Source organism: Antechinus flavipes, chromosome 2, assembly GCF_016432865.1.
Source record: "Antechinus flavipes isolate AdamAnt ecotype Samford, QLD, Australia chromosome 2, AdamAnt_v2, whole genome shotgun sequence".
Taxonomy (NCBI): Eukaryota; Metazoa; Chordata; class Mammalia; order Dasyuromorphia; family Dasyuridae; genus Antechinus; species Antechinus flavipes.
Window position 1 is genome coordinate 612265319 of NC_067399.1, and position 20394 is coordinate 612285712.

Consider the following 20394-nt stretch of genomic DNA (forward strand, 5'->3'; position numbering starts at 1 on the left):
AGTTAACAAAAAGATTTTTGTTACCTTTGTCAATTTGTGACTATGAATTAAGACCTTAATGTTGTTTTAATATACATTTAATTTATTATGAGTTATCTGAAACATTATCTCATAAGATCATGGATAGTTTGCAATTATTTTGAAAAATATTTGGTCCTTCAAGACAGCAATTTCACTACTGGACATATATCCCATGTTCATCAGTGACAGAAAGACACTATCTGTGCAAAATATTCCTAGCAAAAGCATAGTAGTATAAAAAAACTGGAAATTCAGTAGTAGTCATCGATTACAGAAAGACTGAAAAATGAAGGTACATGGGAACCTGAGGTATATAAATGTAATATTATGGTACTGTAATAAAAAACGAATGTGAGGGATTCAGAATAACATGAGCAAACTTGTGAATTGATCAAAGATTTGGAAGAATTCTCTTCTGAAAGAGCTAGAGGAACACAATACACAATGACTATAACAGTGTAAAGAAAAACAAGACTAAAAACAGCTGAGTTCAGATCAAATGCAAAGATTGATCTTGGTTCCTGAGAATAAAGGAAGAAAGACACTTCTCTTTTGTTGAGATAGATGTGTTGAATGTGGAGAAACATGGAAAGACTTAAGACAACCGAATGAGTTAAGCAGAGCTAAGAAAACAATAGACATAAATGTCATACTATGTGCATACATGAAAAGAATGATCAGTTAACAATATAAAGTGAATGATTTTCTTGTGCAGCATGATGAATATGAAGATATGTTTAAAAGAATTGCAAATATTTAACCTATATCCGATTATTTGCTTTCTACAAGAAGGGATTGGGGAGGGGGGAGGGAGAAAAATTTGAAACATAAAGTTTTGCAAAAGTGAATGTTGAAAACCATCTTTGCATGTATTTGGAAAAATAAAAAGCTGTTTAAAAAAAGAGAAAGAAAAGAATGACACAAAATTGTAAAGGATAAGAATAACCCAAAGAGCTATGAGAAGACACATCTTCCCACAGCTTTGCAGGAATGGGAGGTCCAAGGAGGTGACATATTACATATGCATTCATACTTTATTGATGTATTGTGTAATTTTTCTTTCTTTTTTCCCCCTCTTTTTTCTTAAAAAAATCTTCTCTTAGAAAAGAAGGCAAGGAGGGAAATTCAGACAGACAATATAAAAAATATTAATTAAAATTTATTTTTATAAAGTGTGGGGCCAAGAAGGTGGAGAGGAGGCTCACAGCTGTGTAAGCTCCGTGTTTTCTCTCACTACCCATTTCATTACAAGCCTCTGAATTAATGCTTGACTGAAAAAAACCCCACAAATAGTTACCAAGAGAAGCCATCCTTGAGATTCATCAGGAAAGGTCTGTTTTGGCTCGAGGGCAGGGATGGTTTTAGATCAGGTGCAGGCTGTGGGCAGGCAGGCAGCAGCAGCGAGAGCACAGAAGGCAGCTCACAGCCGAGCAGACTGGAGAGGGGGTGGGGTGCTATTGCAGCCATCTCTGCGGGGAGAGCTTTGCTACAGGATTGGATACTTTGCCCTGGCAGCAAGCCAGCAGCCCAGCAGAGAAGCTAAAAACACGGGGTGAAGAATACGACCCCAAACAGCTGGAGTCTCTCGGGACCTGGCTACCCCTCCCCCACAGTGACTCAGCACGCTCAGGGAGTCTCAGAGCGCAAGCGCAGCACAGTCGGGCTAGTGCCTCGCTGCTGCCCCCGCAGTCTGTAGAGGAAGTTCAGTAACACCACCCAGTCCCTCCCCCAAAGAAAGCAGATTCCATTCAGGGGTTTGTTCTTTTTTTCCTTTGCTAGTTTGTCTTTGATTCTTTGACAAAATGAGCAAAAAATTGAAGAGGACTTTAACCCTTGACAGCTTCTATACGGATTAACCCTTGACAGCTTCTATACGGATAGAGAGCAGACTCTAAATCCTGGGGAGACTGGAGACAGTCTCCAGGTGAATCCCCAAAGGAGGAGATCATCTGTTCCTCAGCACAGATGAATCTCATGGAGGAAATTAAAAAGGCTCTCACAAGAGAGCTAGAAGAAAAATGGGAAAATGAAAGGGAGGCTTGGCAAGAGAGGCTGGAGAAGTCATCCCACTCATTTAAAGAGAGACTGGATAAAGAAATAAAATCCTTGAAAAATAGGATTAGTGAACTGGAAACAGAAAACAGCTCTCTAAAAAACAAAATTGGCGAAATGGAAAAAAATTCCACAGAACAAAAGAACTCAATGGGACAATTAGAAAAAGATTTTTAAAAAGTGAGTGAAGAAAATACTTCACTGAAAATCAGGTTCGAACAAATGGAATTGAATGACTCGAGGAGACAAGAAGAAGCAGTCAAGCAAATCCAAAAAAATCAAACAATGGAAAAGAATGTGAAATACCTTCTGGGGAAGACAACAGACATGGAAAACAGATCCAGGAGAGACAATCTGAGAATCATTGGACTTCCAGAAAAACATGATGAAAAAAAGAGCCTAGACACTATTTTCCAGGAAATTATCAAAGAGAACTGCCCAGAAGTCACAGAAACAGAGGGTAAAATAGACATTGAAAGAATTCATCGATCACCCACTGAAAGGGATCCTAAAATCAAAACACCAAGAAATATAGTGGCCAAATGCCAGAACCCTCAGACGAAGGAAAAAATACTGCAAGCAGCTAGAAAAACCCAATTCAAGTATCGAGGAGGCACAATAAGGATCACCCAGGATCTAGCAGCATCCACATTAAAGGATCAAAGGGCCTGGAATATGATATTCCGAAAGGCTAAGGAACTTGGTATGCAACCAAAAATAACTTACCCAGCTAGAATGAGCATCTTTTTCCAGGGAAGAAGATGGACATTCAACAAAGTAAGCGCCTATTTTTGATGAAAAAGCCAGAACTTAACAAAAAGTTTGATCTACAAATATAGAACTCAAGAGGAATCTAAAAAGGTAAAGATTAATCTTGGGAACTATATTTTGGCTATAAAGATGTATAAAGAATACATGTATACCTTGTTCTAGAAACTAGATGTGGAAAGGACATTGTACCAGAAAAAGGGTAAAGTGGGGGTACTACATCTCATGAAGAGGCAAAGGAAACCTATTATATCTGAGAGAAAGAATGGAGGGGGATGAATATACTGGGTATCTTACTGCCTTCAGAATTGGCTTTAAGAGAAAAATTTTAGACATATTCAATCTATGGTGAAATTCTCCCATCTCATTGAAAAGTGAGAAGGGAAAAGTGAAAAGGGAAGGAATAAGCTAAGCGGAAGGGAATACGGAAACTGGGAGGGAAAAGGGTAAGATAGGGGGAGGAACTTTAAGGCGGGGGGAGGGATACTAAAAAGGGAGGGCTGTGAGAAGCAAGTGGTACTCACAAGCTTAATACTGGGAAGGGGGGGAAGGGGGAAAGAAGGGAGAAAAGCATAAACCGGGGTTAACAAGATGGCAAGTAATACAGAATTGGTCATTTTAACCATAAATGTGAACGGGGTAAACTCCCCCATAAAGAGGAAGCGGTTAGCAGAATGGACTAAAATCCAGAATCCTACAATATGTTGTTTACAGGAAACACACCTGAAGCGGGGAGATACATGCAGGTTAAAGGTAAAAGGTTGGAGCAAAATCTACTATGCTTCAGGTGAAGTCAAAAAAGCAGGGGTAGCCATCCTGATCTCAGATCAAGCTAAAGCAAAAATTGATCTAATTAAAAGAGATAAGGAAGGGCACTATATCTTGCTAAAGGGTAGCATAGATAATGAAGCAATATCTATATTAAACATATATGCACCAAGTGGTGTAGCATCTAAATTCTTAAAAGAGAAATTAAGAGAGCTGCGAGAAGAAATAGACAGCAAAATTATAATAGTGGGAGATCTCAACCTTGCACTCTCAGAATTAGATAAATCAAACCACAACATAAATAAGAAAGAAGTCAAAGAGGTAAATAGAATACTAGAAAAATTAGATATGATAGATCTTTGGAGAAAATGTAATGGAGACAGAAAGGAATACACTTTCTTTTCAGCAGTTCATGGAACCTATACAAAAACTGACCATATAATTAGGACATAAAAACCTCAAATTCAAATGCAGTAAGGCAGAAATAGTAAATGCATCCTTTTCAGACCACGATGCAATGAAAATTACATTGAACAAAAAGCCAGGGGAAAGTAGACAAAAAAATAATTGGAAACTAAATAATCTCATACTAAAGAATGATTGGGTGAAACAGCAAATCATAGACATAATTAATAACTTCACCCAAGAAAACGATAATAATAAGACATCATACCAAAATGTATGGGATGCAGCCAAAGCGGTAATAAGGGGAAATTTCATATCTCTAGAGGCCTATTTGTATAAAATAGAGAAAGAGAAGGTCAATGAACTGGGCTTGCAACTAAAAATGCTAGAAAAGGAACAAATTAAAAACCCCCAGTCAAACACTAAACTTGAAATTCTAAAAATAAAAGGAGAGATCAATAAAATTGAAACTAAAAAAACTATTGAATTAATCAATAAAGCTAAGAGTTGGTTCTATGAAAAAACCAACAAAATAGACAAACCCTTAGTAAATCTGATTAAAAAAAGGAAAGAGGAAAATCAAATTGTTAGTCTTAAAAATGAAAAGGGAGAACTTGCCACTAATGAAGAGGAAATTAGAGCAATAATTAGGAGTTACTTTGCCCAACTTTACGCCAATAAATTCGACAACTTAAATGAAATAGAAGAATACCTCCAAAAATATAGCTTGCCCAAACTAAACAGAGGAAGAAGTAAATATCCTAAACAGTCCCATCTCAGAAAAAGAAATATAACAAACTATCAATCAACTTCCTAAGAAAAAATCCCCAGGACCAGATGGATTTACATGTGAATTCTATCAAACATTTAAAGAACAATTAACTCCAATGCTAAATAAACTATTTGAAAAAATAGGGATTGAAGGAGTCCTACCAAACTCCTTTTATGACACAGACATGGTACTGATACCTAAACCAGGTAGGCTGAAAACAGAGAAAGAAAATTATAGACCAATCTCCCTAATGAATATTGATGCTAAAATCTTAAATAAAATATTAGCAAAAAGATTACAGAAAATCATCCCCAGGATAATACACTATGACCAAGTAGGATTTATACCAGGAATGCAGGGCTGGTTCAATATTAGGAAAACTATTAGCATAATTGACTATATTAATAACCAACCAAAGAAAAACTATATGATCATCTCAATAGATGCAGAAAAAGCATTTGATAAAATCCAACATCCATTCCTAATAAAAACACTTGAGAGCATAGGAATAAATGGACTTTTCCTTAAAATAATCAGGAGCATATATTTAAAACCTTCAATAAACATCATATGCAATGGGGAAAAACTGGAACCTTTCCCAGTAAGATCTGGAGTGAAGCAAGGTTGCCCACTATCACCATTATTATTCAATATTGTACTAGAAACACTAGCCTCTGCAATAAGAGTCGAGAAAGAGATTAAAGGAATTAGAGTAGGCAATGAGGAAACCAAACTATCACTCTTTGCAGATGATATGATGGTATACCTAGAGAACCCCAGAGATTCTACTAAAAAGCTATTAGAAATAATTCATAATTTTAGCAAAGTAGTAGGATACAAAATAAATCCCCATAAATCCTCAGCATTTTTATACAACACCAACAAAATCCAAGAACAAGAGATACAAAGAGAAATTCCATTCAGAATAACTGTTGATAGCATAAAATATTTGGAATCTACCTACCAAAGGAAAGTCAGGAATTATATGAGCAAAATTACAAAAAAGTTTCCACACAAATAAAGTCAGACTTAAATAATTGGAAAAATATTAAGTGCTCTTGGATAGGCTGAGCAAATATAATAAAGATGACAATACTCCCTAAACTAATCTATTTATTTAGTACTATACCAATCAGACTTTCAAGAAAATATTTTAATGATCTAGAAAAAATAACAACAAAATTCATATGGAACAATAAAAAGTTGAGAATCTCAAGGGAATTAATAAAAAAAATCAAATTAAGGTGGCCTAGCTGTACCTGATCTAAAATTATATTATAAAGCAGCAGTCACCAAAACCATTTGGTATTGGCTAAGAAATAGATTAGTTTGATCAGTGGAAAAGGTTAGGTTCACAAGACAGAATAGTCAACTATAGCAATCTAGTGTTTGACAAACCCGAAGATGCTAACTTTTGGGATAAGAATTCATTATTTGACAAAAACTGCTGGGACAACTGGAAATTAGTATGGCAGAAATTAGGCATGGACCCACACTTAACACCATATACCAAGATAAGATCAAAATGAGTCCATGACCTAGGCATAAAGAACGAGATTATAAATAAATTAGAGGAACATAGGATAGTTTATCTCTCAGACTTGTGGAGGAGAAAGAAATTTGTGACCAAAGATGAACTAGAGACCATTACTGATCACAAAATAGAAAACTTTGATTATATCAAATTAAAAAGCCTTTGTACAAACAAAACTAATGCAAACAAGATTAGAAGGGAAGCAACAAACTGGGAAAACATCTTCACAGTTAAAGGTTCTGATAAAGGTCTCATTTCCAAAATATATAGAGAACTGACCCTAATTTATAAGAAATCAAGCCATTCTCCAATTGATAAATGGTCAAAGGATATGAACAGACAATTTTCAGATGATGAAATTGAAACTATTACCACTCATATGAGAGTGTTCCAAATCATTATTGATCAGAGAAATGCAAATTAAGACAACTCTGAGATACCACTACACACCTGTCAGATTGGCTAAGATGACAGGAAAAAATAATGATGAATGTTGGAGGGGATGCGGGAAAACTGGGACACTGATGCATTGTTGGTGGAGTTGTGAACGAATCTAACCATTCTGGAGAGCAATCTGGAATTATGCCCAAAAAGTTATCAAACTGTGCATACCCTTTGATCTAGCAGTGCTACTACTGGGCTTATACCCCAAAGAGATACTAAAGAAGGGAAAGGGACCTGTATGTGCTAAAATGTTTGTGGCAGCCCTGTTTGTAGTGGCTGGATGGATGCCCATCAATTGGAGAATGGCTGGGTAAATTGTGGTATATGAATGTTATGGAATATTATTGTTCTGTAAGGAATGACCAGCAGGATGAATACAGAGAGGCTTGGAGAGACTTACATGAACTGATGCTAAGTGAAATGAGCAGAACCAGGAGATCATTATACACTTCAACAAGGAGATCATTATACACTTCGACAACGATATTGAATGAGGATGTATTCTGATGGAAGTGGATTTCTTTGACAAAAAAACCTAACTGAGTTTCAATTGATAAAAGATGGACAGAAGCAGCTATACCCAAAGAAAGAACACTGGGAAACAAATATGAACTATTTGCATTCTTGTTTTTCTTCCCAGGTTATTTTTATCTTTTGAATCCAGTTCTCCCTATGCAACAAAAGAACTGTTCGGTTCTGCAAACATTTATTGTATCTAGGATATACTGCAACATATCTAACATATATAGGACTGCTTGCCATCTAGGGGAGGGGATGGAGGGAGGGAGGGGAAAAATCGGAACAGAAGCAAGTGCAAGGGATAATGTTGTAAAAAAATTACCCTGGCATGGATTCTGTCAATATAAAGTTATTATTAAATAAAATTTAAAAAAATAAATAAAGTGTGGACCCCTTCTCAGAATAAGTTTTGAAAACATAAAATATGTAAAATGAAAAAGAAACCAATTTTATTGAAAACCAATTATTAAATTTTTAATAAATTAAAGAAAAACAGGCTAAGAATCTCTGCATCTAGTCCCATAGTTGAAGGTATAATAATTGGCAGTTAGAGTCTGGCTTTTATTTTTATTTTTTAATCTAAGATATTGGTGTGGCATGTTTTCATATAAGAAATTATTATGAAGAGTATCTTTTAAGCCAATCTGTCTACTTTATTTGGCTTTTACAAATAATAAAAACAATCTCAATTAAAAAAACGAGAGTGATGGGAGTCACAAGTGTGGGAATTGCATACACTGTCTGGAATGGCTTTCATGTTTGTTGTTTATTCTTAGACATTTCTTAGTTACAGGGCATGGGATTTATTGGGAAGTATCTGCAGTATTAAAAAATAAAATTTTGCCACACTAAATTTTACTATCTACTTTGTAATCAGAGGCCTATCTGACTGTGGCAGGAGGAAGACAAAAAGGGTCTGTGCTCAAGGGGCTGTGGCACTATGTGCCAATGAAATCTCTTTGCTCTGTCCACCAAGCACAAATATTCCTTGGTCCATAGAGCAGCTTTACCGAGGGGGACAAAACCAATTGGTTCCATGATCACTATATTAAGAATTAAATAGGTTTTTACAGTATGTTTAATTTCCTGCCCTAATATTGTTTTGACCTAGGGGATTCACTGTCCTAAATGCTTTCATCGCATTACTACTCAAACTAAAAACCTATGCTTCTTGACTGCATTTTCCCATTAAATCTTAATGTCTGCCCTTTCAAGGCCTTACCAAAATCTGGGTCTACCTCTTCCTACCCTAGTTCTTACTAGGCCCCTCAGGCCTATCTCTCTCCATACATTTTGCTGCTCATTCTTGCCTTATGTTATTATTTCTTCTATCTGGTTTCTTCATCCATTCTTACACCCATTACATCAGCTTCCATTCATGCAACTATTCTGAATCTTCTGTCTTCATTTGCTTAGTTTACACTTTAATTTTTAAAATTTCTATTTCCATTCCCCCAAACAGAAGAAAAAAAGGCTTATCAAAAATTAAGGATCCAACAAAATGTCTGAAACATGTGAATCTATGTGTATGGGTTGCCTTGAAAAGACCAGACTACCAGTTTCAATGTTTTTAAGCTGGCAACTTATTTTAAATGCTTTCATTTACAAGATATCCCCTATCCTTTTTATGACAGTATCTTTGAAATCATATCTAGTCCAATCTACTCATTATAATGAAGCCTTAGAAAGCTTAAATGTGTACTAAGTCACAAAGCAAATAAGCCAGTGGCAGAGCTTAGAACTTAGACTTAGAACTTCTAACTCCTAAGTTAGAAGGTGCAGTAGCTACCACACTGGGCCTGGAGTCAGGGAGCTCTACATACAAATCTGACCCCAGACATGTACTAGTTTATATGGCCTTGGGCAAGTCATTAAATCTCTGAGTGCCTCAGTTTTCTCAACTGTATAAAGGGGATAGTAATAAAAGCACCTACTTCCCAAGGTTGTTGAGGGTCAAATGAGATAGGTGAATTGTGCTTAGTATAAGACATGCCATAGAGTAAACATTTAATAAATGCTTGTTCTCTTCCCAAGTCTAGAGCACTTATCATGATGATACACTAATGTAAATGGAATGTAATTTAGCCTATCCCAAACTATTACTATCAATTCCTTTTAATGGAACTAACTCTTATACAAGAAACTTTATCTAGGTAAATAGGACTGATTTTGACATAGTTCTCTCTATATTTCTGCATGGTTTATTGAAGAACTGAAAAAGTTGATTTGGTTTTATATAAACAGACTAATTCCTTCATTACCAGAGCACTGGAATTCTGGGTGAAGGCCTTGATCCAGTGTCCTCTGTGGGAAGGCTCTGAGTTCCCCATGATGCCAATGTACACTGGATTGGATATAGCACTAAGAGTTTTGTAGATCTCATCCTGCAAATGATCACAGCTTCTGTTCTCTATCCTGTAAAGGAAGATGGGAAGAAAGTCAGAGAGGAATGTAAAATGAATGGTCTGGGAACCCCAAGGATGCCTGGGATAATTTCTTCCCCTTTGCCTTTTCTGCCATTAAGCAAAAGTCAAAGATTAAAGGATATATAACACACAGCTGTGATAACCTTAGCATGAGGAAATACTTTAGAAGCAGCAGTTTGCCCTGTCCAGAGCGAGTGTCCTGATTACCCAAGCTGGTCTTTTTCATGGTTTTCTCTTCTCTGAACCTTCCAGCCATCCAGAACATACTATTAGCTAGAGTAGAAATAATCATGGAAAGCAATGCTGAGAACATTACCTGAACTTGCAACCAGTCATCATGTTCACCCCAAATTCTACTTTTCGTCTATTCATAGAACAACTTCCATCACTGTGGCTCTGTAAGACAGTCATCTGTGCACACAGTCAAGGAAATAACAAGGAGGAAAATTAGACAAGAATGGAAAATGTGGCACCTGCTTCACTAACACAACTTATGCTTTATTAACATCAATCCTTTCAAAGACTTTATTTTTGTCTTTCTTCTTAATTCATTATATTAATCAGCATATAATATTTCCAAAAAATACTAATGCACCAATATATACATATTCTATCAAAAAAAGCATTAAATGTACTTTTTTCCAGCCTACAATATGCTTCAAAGCTCATGGTGGGCTCAACACATCACTGGTGATCTCTGACCAGGTAGCAATCTGGTAAAATCAATGTTAAATTCCTCAAAAAGATCTGGGACATTGGGAGAAAAAAAAATTGTCAACTACAGATTTGTAACTTTTTTCCCCTTTAGAATTTCTAGATTGCCTTAATTAACCAGACTTTACTCTAAGAAGGATACTGGATCACTGGTATCACCTTTTAAAACTAGAAGAGGCATTCCAAAAATATAACCAGGATTTCCACTTCTCACCAAAGGAACAGCAGGTCTTCTACGCTGAAAAGTCTATAAGAAGAAAAAAGTAAAACTATTTAGATTAGCAAACGTTAAAAGACAATTCCCTGTGATCTTGATGCTGGATTAAATTTTAGTTAATATCCGCAGCAGAAGCATGCTGGATTAGGAGTCAGGGTACCTGTGTCTAATTATTTGTATTGAATTGACACTTTCATTAGCAAAGCATTTCTATATGTTATCTCATTTGATTTTCACAATAATATTGTGAGGTATATGATATTATTCCCATATACAGATAAGAAAATTGAAGGTTAGAGAGATTAAGTGACTTGCTCAGAGTCACAAAACTGCAAATGTCTGAGGCAAAAACTATCTGTATCATCCCACTCCTGACAATTACAATCTAAGAAGTCACTTCAATTTCTCTGGGCCAAGGGAAGGTGTTAGACTCAGTGGCTTTTAAATTCCCTTGTAGTCCCAATCCAATGTTTTATAATCCATCAATAGTCTTGAGGTAAGGAAAAATAAAAACTACCATTACCCTTAATAACTGGAGTTTTGCTCAGCCCCATTGATCCAAAAGAACTAAAAGATAACTGAGGTGCAAGGGAGATATTTTATAAATATTGTCTGCAAAGAAATAATACCTTGGAATTTGTCTTCCCAAGGTATTTCTAACAATGGCAGGAATTCTGCCCCAGTGAGATGGGAAGGTTTTACAAGGACAAGGGCAAGAGATCTAAATGATTCAAAAGCACAGCCAGCTAGCAAAAATTCAAGAGCTACTGACTGATATAGGATACCCAGTAAAAATAAATAAATACTATGACAATTACCTGGAACTAAGGGAAAAATTAAGACAAAACAATCCAATAAAAACTTAATCCAAATCTAACAAAAGTTAAGTCCCGAAGACACTTGCCCTAGAGAGAAGGAGCTGAGCACTGATGAAAAAAGAACCTTGGTTTTACCAATAAAGCTTAGCTCAAGTATCAGAATAGAAATATTAAATAGCAAGCAAGGATTGGGAGAGCTTGGAGAAAATTCCTGCACAGCTAACTAAAAAACATTAAGTATGAATATTTTTATATTATTTCAACTATCTACCCTAAGATTACTTCACTTTATAGTTTTAAAAAAACCACTAGAGAAAACAAAGCACAAACTACCCATGAGAATATGAATAAGGTCTTTAGGGAAACCATCTCTCTCTGAAAGCAGTATAAGTTTGCCCAAAAGTAATCTGTGATAAGGAGCCTTATATTTGGAGATCATTCTATAGAAGATTTGTTTCATCATAAACATTAACAATCATGGATTTCTAGTGCAAATTTTATGTTTCTTTATTCTTTGGAGAAGGCATTGAAATATTATAAATTCTCCAACTATTTAGAAGTAAAGTTATATAGACCACTTTTCTCTTTATCTTTTGATTCATCTTTTCCTTAATATGCCATTGATCATTAGTAAACCTATTAAGAAGCAGGAAAAAAATGAATTCTGAAAAAACAATGAATTTTTACCAATTGTTGAGTGGAGCCCCGTCAGTTGGGAAATGGCTGAATAAGTTATGGTATATGAAGGTAATGAAATATTATTATTTTATAATAAATAATGAGCAGGCTGAATTCAGAAAAACCTGGAAAGACCTACATGAACTCATAAAGTAAAGTGAGCAGAATCAGGAGAACACTGTACCCAGTAACAACAAGATGATGTGATGATCAACTGTGATAAACTTAGCAGTGATTTGAGGCAATTTTAATAAATTTGGAATGGAAAATGCCAATCACATCCAGAGAAAGAACTATGGAGACTGAATGTGGATTGAAGAATAGTATTTTTATCTTTTTGTTTTTTCCTATCTTGTATTTTTTTTCATTTTGGTCTGATTTTTTTTTTTTTTTTTGGCACAACACAACAAACATGGAAATATTTTTAAAAGGGATCCAGAAATTTAATCTATATTATTGTGCTTGTGGTTTTGGGAGGAGAGGTAAGGGAGGGAGATAGAAAAATTTGGAAGACAAAGTTTTAATGTTGAAAATTATCTTTACACATATTTGAAAAAAATACTATTGAGAACAATTTTTATCAATTGTTAACAATGTTAATAAAAAAGTGCATTGGATAAAAAGGTTGGAAATTTAGATGGAAATCTTTGGATTTCAATTAACTGGCTATCTTTTTTCCATAGCCAAAGACACTAGTAGGAAGGCTACAAAGGAAGAACTGAAATAGGTATTCAAATGCTCCCTCCAGTTCCCAAACCTTCTTAAAAGAAGAACTATTATATCTAACATTTTTTCTTCCCACAAAACCCCACTATTTGATAAGAAAATGATCCTGACATGGAAACGTATAGTGAAGTGTTGCTGAAATGCTGCTCCAGGATCTCCAGATAGGTTCATCAGGATGAAAGAGAGAGAGATTTTCTGGATTCCAAGAGTTCCATTGGTTTCTATCTCATAGATAACCTAAAATGAAACAGAAAGTAAAATTCGTCAATCAAAAATATTGAAATGCTCACTGAATGCAGAGCAATATACTAAATGTTTTAGGGAAGTAAAAAATTTCCTGGCCTAAAGAAGTTTACAATCTAATAGAGAAGCAATGAAAAAATAAGTGCCAACTATATATAGACCTCAACATAAGTGTTGAAAAAATGTCAAAAAAAGAATGGAACAATAACTGGAATATTGTTTCTTGAAGGCAGTTATCATGAAAAAGATGATTTGAGGGTAAGATTATGAAAAAGGGAATATGCATGACTTAAAAAAGAGGCAATGCATTTCAAGTACGGGACTATATAGATAGGAGTAACAGAATCATATAAGAAGCAAAATAAGGTAAGAGCTGGAGTAAAATCTGAGTTCAGTCTTAGGATGACTAAAGGTGAGTGATTTAATAACTGATAATATAAATAAAAACAAATAAAACAAATAAATAAATAAATAATATCAATAAATTGATAATAATAATAACTGTGGGAAAAAGATAATAGTTTTCAAATATTTTAAGCCTGGGGAAGAAGAAAATGGGATGGAATAACAATTTTGATAAAGAAGATAATCAACTTCCATCTGTTGATAATTTCATTGATATGTATCCCATACAAGTAGGGATGCCCTGAGCTAAGAGACACTAATGCACATCAATACTTAATAGTTCTGGATAAAGGTAAACACACTCCACAATTACTTCTCATACCTGGGAAACAACATTGTAACAAGTGTTTCCATCTAGCTGAGGTAAAATGGGCTCTGAAGTAAGTGTTATGGGCACCTGGAAAAGAAACAAACAAGTGCTGGTTGGTAAAGAACATAAGAGTTCATCCGGGTGATACATTCTGTTTCAGATTCTTATTACATAGAGAAAAATTCTCTATCCACAAGATGTGGACCCTCCCTTTTCTCATGAAAGACTGAATTCTAAATCTAGAAGCATTCTACTTTCCCTGAAAGATTTATCCCTGATTCATGTATTGCTCATGATTTCCCTTCAAACACCATACTCTTAAATGTTTTTATTCCTCATTTCAAAATTCTCTCTCCCTTCTGATCCAACAGGTCCTCACCTGCATGTTCTTCAAATCGATCACACCTTTTGGAACCTAAAATAATTGAAAAGGAGAGTGATGAACACACTTTTTTTGTATAAGAAACCACTAGTATCCTACAGCAACATTTACTACAAGGAGATCTTGTAAGAAGAAAACAAAAAAAATAGAATTATTGTTCTCCTCATTCCAAATGTCTTGATTAACCGCACTTTCTTCTTCATACTCCATTAACCTCACTTGGTTCAACTGATCTTTGTTTTGACAAATGATTGGAAGCAGGGTCTGAAACAGGTAATCTTAAGCTAAGTTTAAAAGTTCACAAAGAGATTCAGAAATTTTATTAATTTGGATGGGAAAGAAAAATTACATTTATTTGCATTAATCTCTAACTGAAATTTAGCATTTCCTTCAATTATTTAAAAATATTATTCTGAGAAGGGATTCATAGCCTTCACCAGACTGCCAAAGGGATCCATGAAATGAAAAAAGCTAAAACTCCCAGAGCAGGGATGTATATATTTCTAATTACATTGAAAGTTGGGGTTCAAATCCTTTTCAAATAAAACTGAAAATTCAAATTCAATAATCCTATCTTCAGTATATTACTGTTTGTTACAATAAAGGACATATTTTAAAGGTTAATACCAGTTTTGTTCATTGTATTCAATGAATCTTCCTGCTATTTGAAATTGTGTGTGTGTGTGTGTGTGTGTGTGTGTGTGTGAATAACAAACCAAAGATGATATATCAAAGAAGAAAACATTTATAGACGATTAATAAGAAATCAATAAAAGGAGGACACTTCTCTTTTTAAAATTAAATAGCAAAGAAGAAGAAAAAAAACTGGGAAATTTTGTGGTTAGAAACATGGGTTATATAGTGAAGGTGAGAATTTTAGATTTGGAAAGGCTCTTAGAGATAAGATTATTTATCAACTCTCAGACTATAGACAAGAAAACTGAAGCTCAGAGAACAAGGTTAAACTAATAGCTCAAATTTACAAAATTAGTGAATAGAAGAGTTAGGATAAAAAGCTTGGGGTTTTTTGTAACCATATTTATATTGTCTTACGCTTATCAGCAGATCATAATTCTAGATAAAAGTAATAATGCAATGATCTAAAAAGGATTACATACCTTCAAAACCATGAAGTTATGATAAGAGGTGACCGTAAGTGAAGGATCTGTGGTGCAGCTACTTGTTAGATTGCTAAAGAACCGGGTACAGGTGGTATGTCCATTTTCCAGGAATTCTTAGAACACAAAGAATTAAGAGAATAAAAGACAATATTACTTAAACTTTGAGCAAATAAACCCCAAATGCCCTCAATTTACTCACTTGCAGCATTATTGTCAGTACAAAGTCCACTAGGGCCTATTTCTGTTGGATGTTTGAGTAAACTCAGTAATGACTGACTCGGAAAGTAGATCACAATGGGATCTCCAGCCTGAAAGAAATCCAGGAGTTCTTTGTTAGTAGTGACAAATGGCCTAAGCATGTTATAAAGAGAAACAAAAATAACAAAAAAAGAGTCAAAACAGGGTTGACTCCATAGCAGAAGAAATACAAATGGAATACTTAGTATGCTAGACTAGGAGAAATCACATAATTAACATTATCTTCATTCCAAATAAGTGACCGAGATACATCTAGTCATCATAAAGCTTCCATAGTGCCATTGTCAATTGTTTACCATAAAGAAAAAAAATCATCATCCCTTCCCATAGACATACCTTGTAAAAAGAAGAATAAATTGGTGTTGGTGGAGGTTCTGAGAAGAATGATTTGCCTCCATAGTTTTTTATCAAAGATTGTATGTTGGTCTCATTCACCTTTTGAAGATGATGGAAATAGTTCAATATTGCTTTAAAATAAAAATGTTTTAGAGGTAAATAAATATTTAAAGACAGGGGAAAATTTTATACTACCTAACATGAATTTTAATTTGTTTTAGGTCTGCAAAATGTGGAGTTTGGGGGTTTTCATTTTTAAAAAAAATTTTTTTGTTTGCCTCAAAGCCTATAATAGCTATTTCAAGTTATTGGGAAAGGTAATGAACGCCATTTATTTCTAAGAATATTCAAGATCCCTGGCAACTTGAAATATGTTCAGTGTTCATTTGTGGCAAAATAAAATAAAAATAAGCAAGCAAGCAATCAAATAAAGTTCACGAGGAAAAGATGTTCCCTAAACAAGATCACGCTTCAATAAAAAAAAAAAAAACTTATTAATCCTAACCCTATAGTAAGGCAGAATTTCTTAGGGTGAAATCTAATCTCCTAAAGCATGATATTATCTACATCTCACAGATTTATGGTTTTATCATTATTTTTACTCCTTACACTCTAGGGCAAAATTTTAAGCTTTCTTCCAGAGTGGTGTACAACTGTTCTTTAGATTTTCTGAAACTTTTTCTTCCTTGACATCATCATGATTAGGAAAGACATATAAAAAAAAATGATTCAATGGTGTATGAAGCTACTAGGTATTGCTAATGAGAAACATGTTTTGTGCTGTTATAATTTCTATGTCTTCTGTAAACTGATAAAAAAGAGAATTATCAAGAGCATATTCTTCCTCTGTAACCATGAGAATCAAGAATAGAAGGGGAAAATCTCAAGTAGTCTTTATTCTTCAGATGCCACACCTCTGAATTATCCTATTCAAAATAGTAGCATTCAAATGAATATAATATACAACCTTCATATCAAGCCGCTATGTTAGTTCTAATGCTTCTTCAGTTTATTCAGTATTTTCAAGGTCTGCAAGTTCCTTTCATACATATATTATTTACATAATAATCTTGTGAGGTAAATACTATAGGTATTAGTCTTCATTTATAGATGGAGAAACTAATATTCAGAGAATTAAGCCCTTTGCCCATGATAATATTAACTCCCTACCTTTTTTTTTTTTTTTGCTGAGGCAATTGGGGTTAAGTGACTTGTCCAAGGTCACACAGTTAGGACGTGTCAAGTGTCAAGTCAGGTCCTTCCTGACTTCAGGGCTGGTGCTCTATCCACTATGCCACATGGCTACCACTTAAGTCCCCATACTCTTGAAAGTGATATCTGAACCCAGGTTTTCCTAACTCAAAGTCTAGTCTCTGTCTAGATTCTGAACTGGCTTTTCAACCTGGTAGAAGTCTTAGCCTTTTTCCCCTATTCTTCAGGTTTCAAGCTTTTAAGGAGCCACAAACAAACTTTCTCTGAATTTTAAAAACCTTGAAGATTTCTTGGAAGAAATATTTAACTTAAGATAAGTTGAAGAGACCAGAGAAGCTAAACCAGAAGCAATCATACATGTAGCAGACTGCTTAACAAATCCCAGACCCAAATAACTGGGGGAAGAGTTCTCTATTCAATAGGAAACTAAAAATAGGGTGTTGGCAAAAGTCTCTAAAACTTCCCCCCACTTTCCACCAAAATCTATAGATCTTAAATATGTAAATTATATATTTAAACACTTCTATATTTTTGCCTTGTTTACTGAGAAATCTCAAAAGTTTTGTTAATTTTGTATACTGTATTAAACCTTATGACAGTATCCTGCAAAGACATGGTTTAACTATAATATTTATATATAATAAATTAATACAATATTATATTGTCTCAAATTCAGTTACATAATCATTTTATTTTTGCACAATCTTTTTGTGGTTACATAGCTAATGGAAAATTCATTAAAACAGATGTGCTTTCAGCATTCAGTTAAAAGTCTTAAGAGTTTTAAACCATTTAGTGAGTTTCATGAGCCATGAAAAATGTATGTTAGAGCAGAGAAGGGAGAGAAGAACAAAAAAGGATGGAAGGAATTCAAAAGTAAGCCAGATATAATGCCAACATCCATATATGCTATGAAATAAGAAGAGAACATTTTCAACTTACGGTTCTTCACTTGGATACAAAAGTTTGGGCCACTATCTGGTATCATCAAAGTTTCTACATGAAATGGGGTATTACTTTGGAACATTATGGAAGGATCTACACATTTCCAACCCAATATTCTGTGAAGACAAAAGAGAGTGAGAATCTTTAAAGTAGACTACTGCTTTGAAGTGACCTAATCTTTATAATTTAGAGGAAAATTATATTCTAAGCATCTGTATAGAATTCTAAAATTTCAAAGAAAACATGTAATGAGATAAAAAAATTTTTACAAATCCTATGTTTAAATCCATTTTAAGACACATTGATTTAGTACCTTTTATGTTCTTATGCTGGGAATATAAAGATAAAAAAACAGAGCCATGCTTACAATCTTTAAGACAGTAGGGGGAAAGAGTTGACATGCACACATGTATAAGGTAGAATATAATTTTTTTTTAACTTTTTATTGATAGAACCCATGCCAGGGTAATTTTTTACAGCATTATCCCTTGCATTCACTTCTGTTCCGATTTTTCCCCTCCCTCCCTCCACCCCCTCCCCCAGATGGCAAGTAGTCCTTTACATGTTGAATAGGTTACAGTATATCCTAGCAATATATGTGTGCAGAACCGAACAGTTTTCTTGTTGCACAGGGAGAATTGAATTCAGAAGGTATAAATAACCCGGGAAGAAAAGCAAAAATGCAAGCAGTTTATAGGTAGAATATAATTTTAAAAGATTCAGATGAAATGTTTTAGGAAAATTTGAGGCAGGAGATATCACTGTATGATCAGGTGATCATATAGATCAAGCAAATAAACTGTGGCATATGAATATAATGAAGTATTATTGTGTTGTAAGAAATTATGAATACGAGAAGCATGAGAAGATTTACAGAGTATAAAATAACTGAGAAAGGAAAATAATCTATACAATAATTACAACAATGTAAATATTGAGAAGTATTTTCTTAGAAAATTCCCAAATCTTAACACGAACCAAAGTTAAAATGTTTGCTGAAGTTGATCTGATATAAAAATCATTTTAATTAAAAGATCTTGAAATTTGAAATCTAGATGCTTTTGGGGGGAGTCCTCTTTTGGCTGTAAGAACTCCAGTGGATCATTCAATTTACCTTGAGGTAATACTTTTTTAAAATATAAAATGAATAGAGCAAATATAGCAAAAGATCTTTAATTCACATACAATAAACTTTTAATTTCTTTTCTCAGAAACAATCACATCTGCATGGCCCTATGATATTTTTTAATTTGGTGTTTCCCCTTAATAGACTGAACTTACAATTGATTTGCCCATGATAACATTAACTCCCTGAATAAGAAATCTCCTTATTAGTAGTAAGTTCATTTCAAATCATTGTAAGGACATGACTTTCCCCATATGAACCTAATTCCCATGTAAACCATGAGAACCCAAACGAGGGAGGATGTGACTCCCCCTGTGAGGACTTGACTACTCTCTCACCCCAAGAGCATATATTTTAACTCCTTCTCCTATGAAAACCTGACCATTCCTTGACCCATAAGAATATATATTTCAACTCTTTCCTTTTTAATCTATAAGACAGGCATGTACTGCCTGTGTTTTAGCTCCAATTATATGATTCCAGGAACTCGCCACTCCTTGGAACTGTTGCTGTTGATAAGGACTGGCCCCCTTATCAATGCAACATTTGATTATAACCACCTGGAGCCCTAGTTGGTGCGTCCTTGTCTTAGATGAGGTCTTCATTTGGCCCAAAGCATTCTTTGTTTGGACCCCTATAAAGAGTGGGCAAAGCTTTCTCCACTTTGAAGCCTCACCTATGGAGATGACGATCTGCCTAGGACTTTCCTGATCGAGACTCACAGGCTGAAATATCGGGGCCTTCCCAGCCGTCCAATTAGAGTTGAAGCTCCCTCGATCGTACTGAGTAATGTATTCCCTCTCTTTCTCTGCTATTCTAATCATAATCCTTAGTATTCTTTGCCTCTTGTGTATTATTTGCTGTATGTGTTGTTATTGCAAGCATTCTATCCCGTGCATTGTATAATTAAATTTTACCTTTACTTTAACTGAGCCTGAAAGCGTCATTTATAAAAGCGGATTCGAACTTCTCTTAAAAATCATATAACATTAATATGACACTCCCTACAATTGATTCACTGCACAAAATTCAAATGATAACCTTTCTTTTTATTTCCTTTATATATCATATATGCCTATTTTATGCCTCCCACTTACCTAGTCAAGAACTATCTCTAGTCCACTGAAGAAACATTCTTTTCATAATCTTATAACGTCTGGGTCCCAATTAATTTAATGACTTCTATCCTATAAA

At 34.5% G+C, this 20394-nt stretch overlaps 1 protein-coding gene across 1 annotated transcript in view; it reads right to left on the minus strand.

Annotated features, from left to right (window-relative positions):
* TCTN3 (tectonic family member 3) overlaps window positions 1-20394 on the minus strand; it is a 41709-nt gene that overhangs the window by 17505 nt on the left and 3810 nt on the right. The window contains exons 2-11 of the mRNA XM_051981753.1: window positions 18072-18190; window positions 15918-16048; window positions 15523-15631; window positions 15321-15436; window positions 14200-14235; window positions 13833-13907; window positions 12974-13099; window positions 10566-10670; window positions 10026-10120; window positions 9545-9698 (exon numbers count right to left, since the gene is read on the minus strand). Coding sequence (XP_051837713.1) covers window positions 9545-9698; window positions 10026-10120; window positions 10566-10670; window positions 12974-13099; window positions 13833-13907; window positions 14200-14235; window positions 15321-15436; window positions 15523-15631; window positions 15918-16048; window positions 18072-18190 — 1066 coding nt within the window. The remainder of the gene's footprint in view (window positions 1-9544; window positions 9699-10025; window positions 10121-10565; window positions 10671-12973; window positions 13100-13832; window positions 13908-14199; window positions 14236-15320; window positions 15437-15522; window positions 15632-15917; window positions 16049-18071; window positions 18191-20394) is intronic.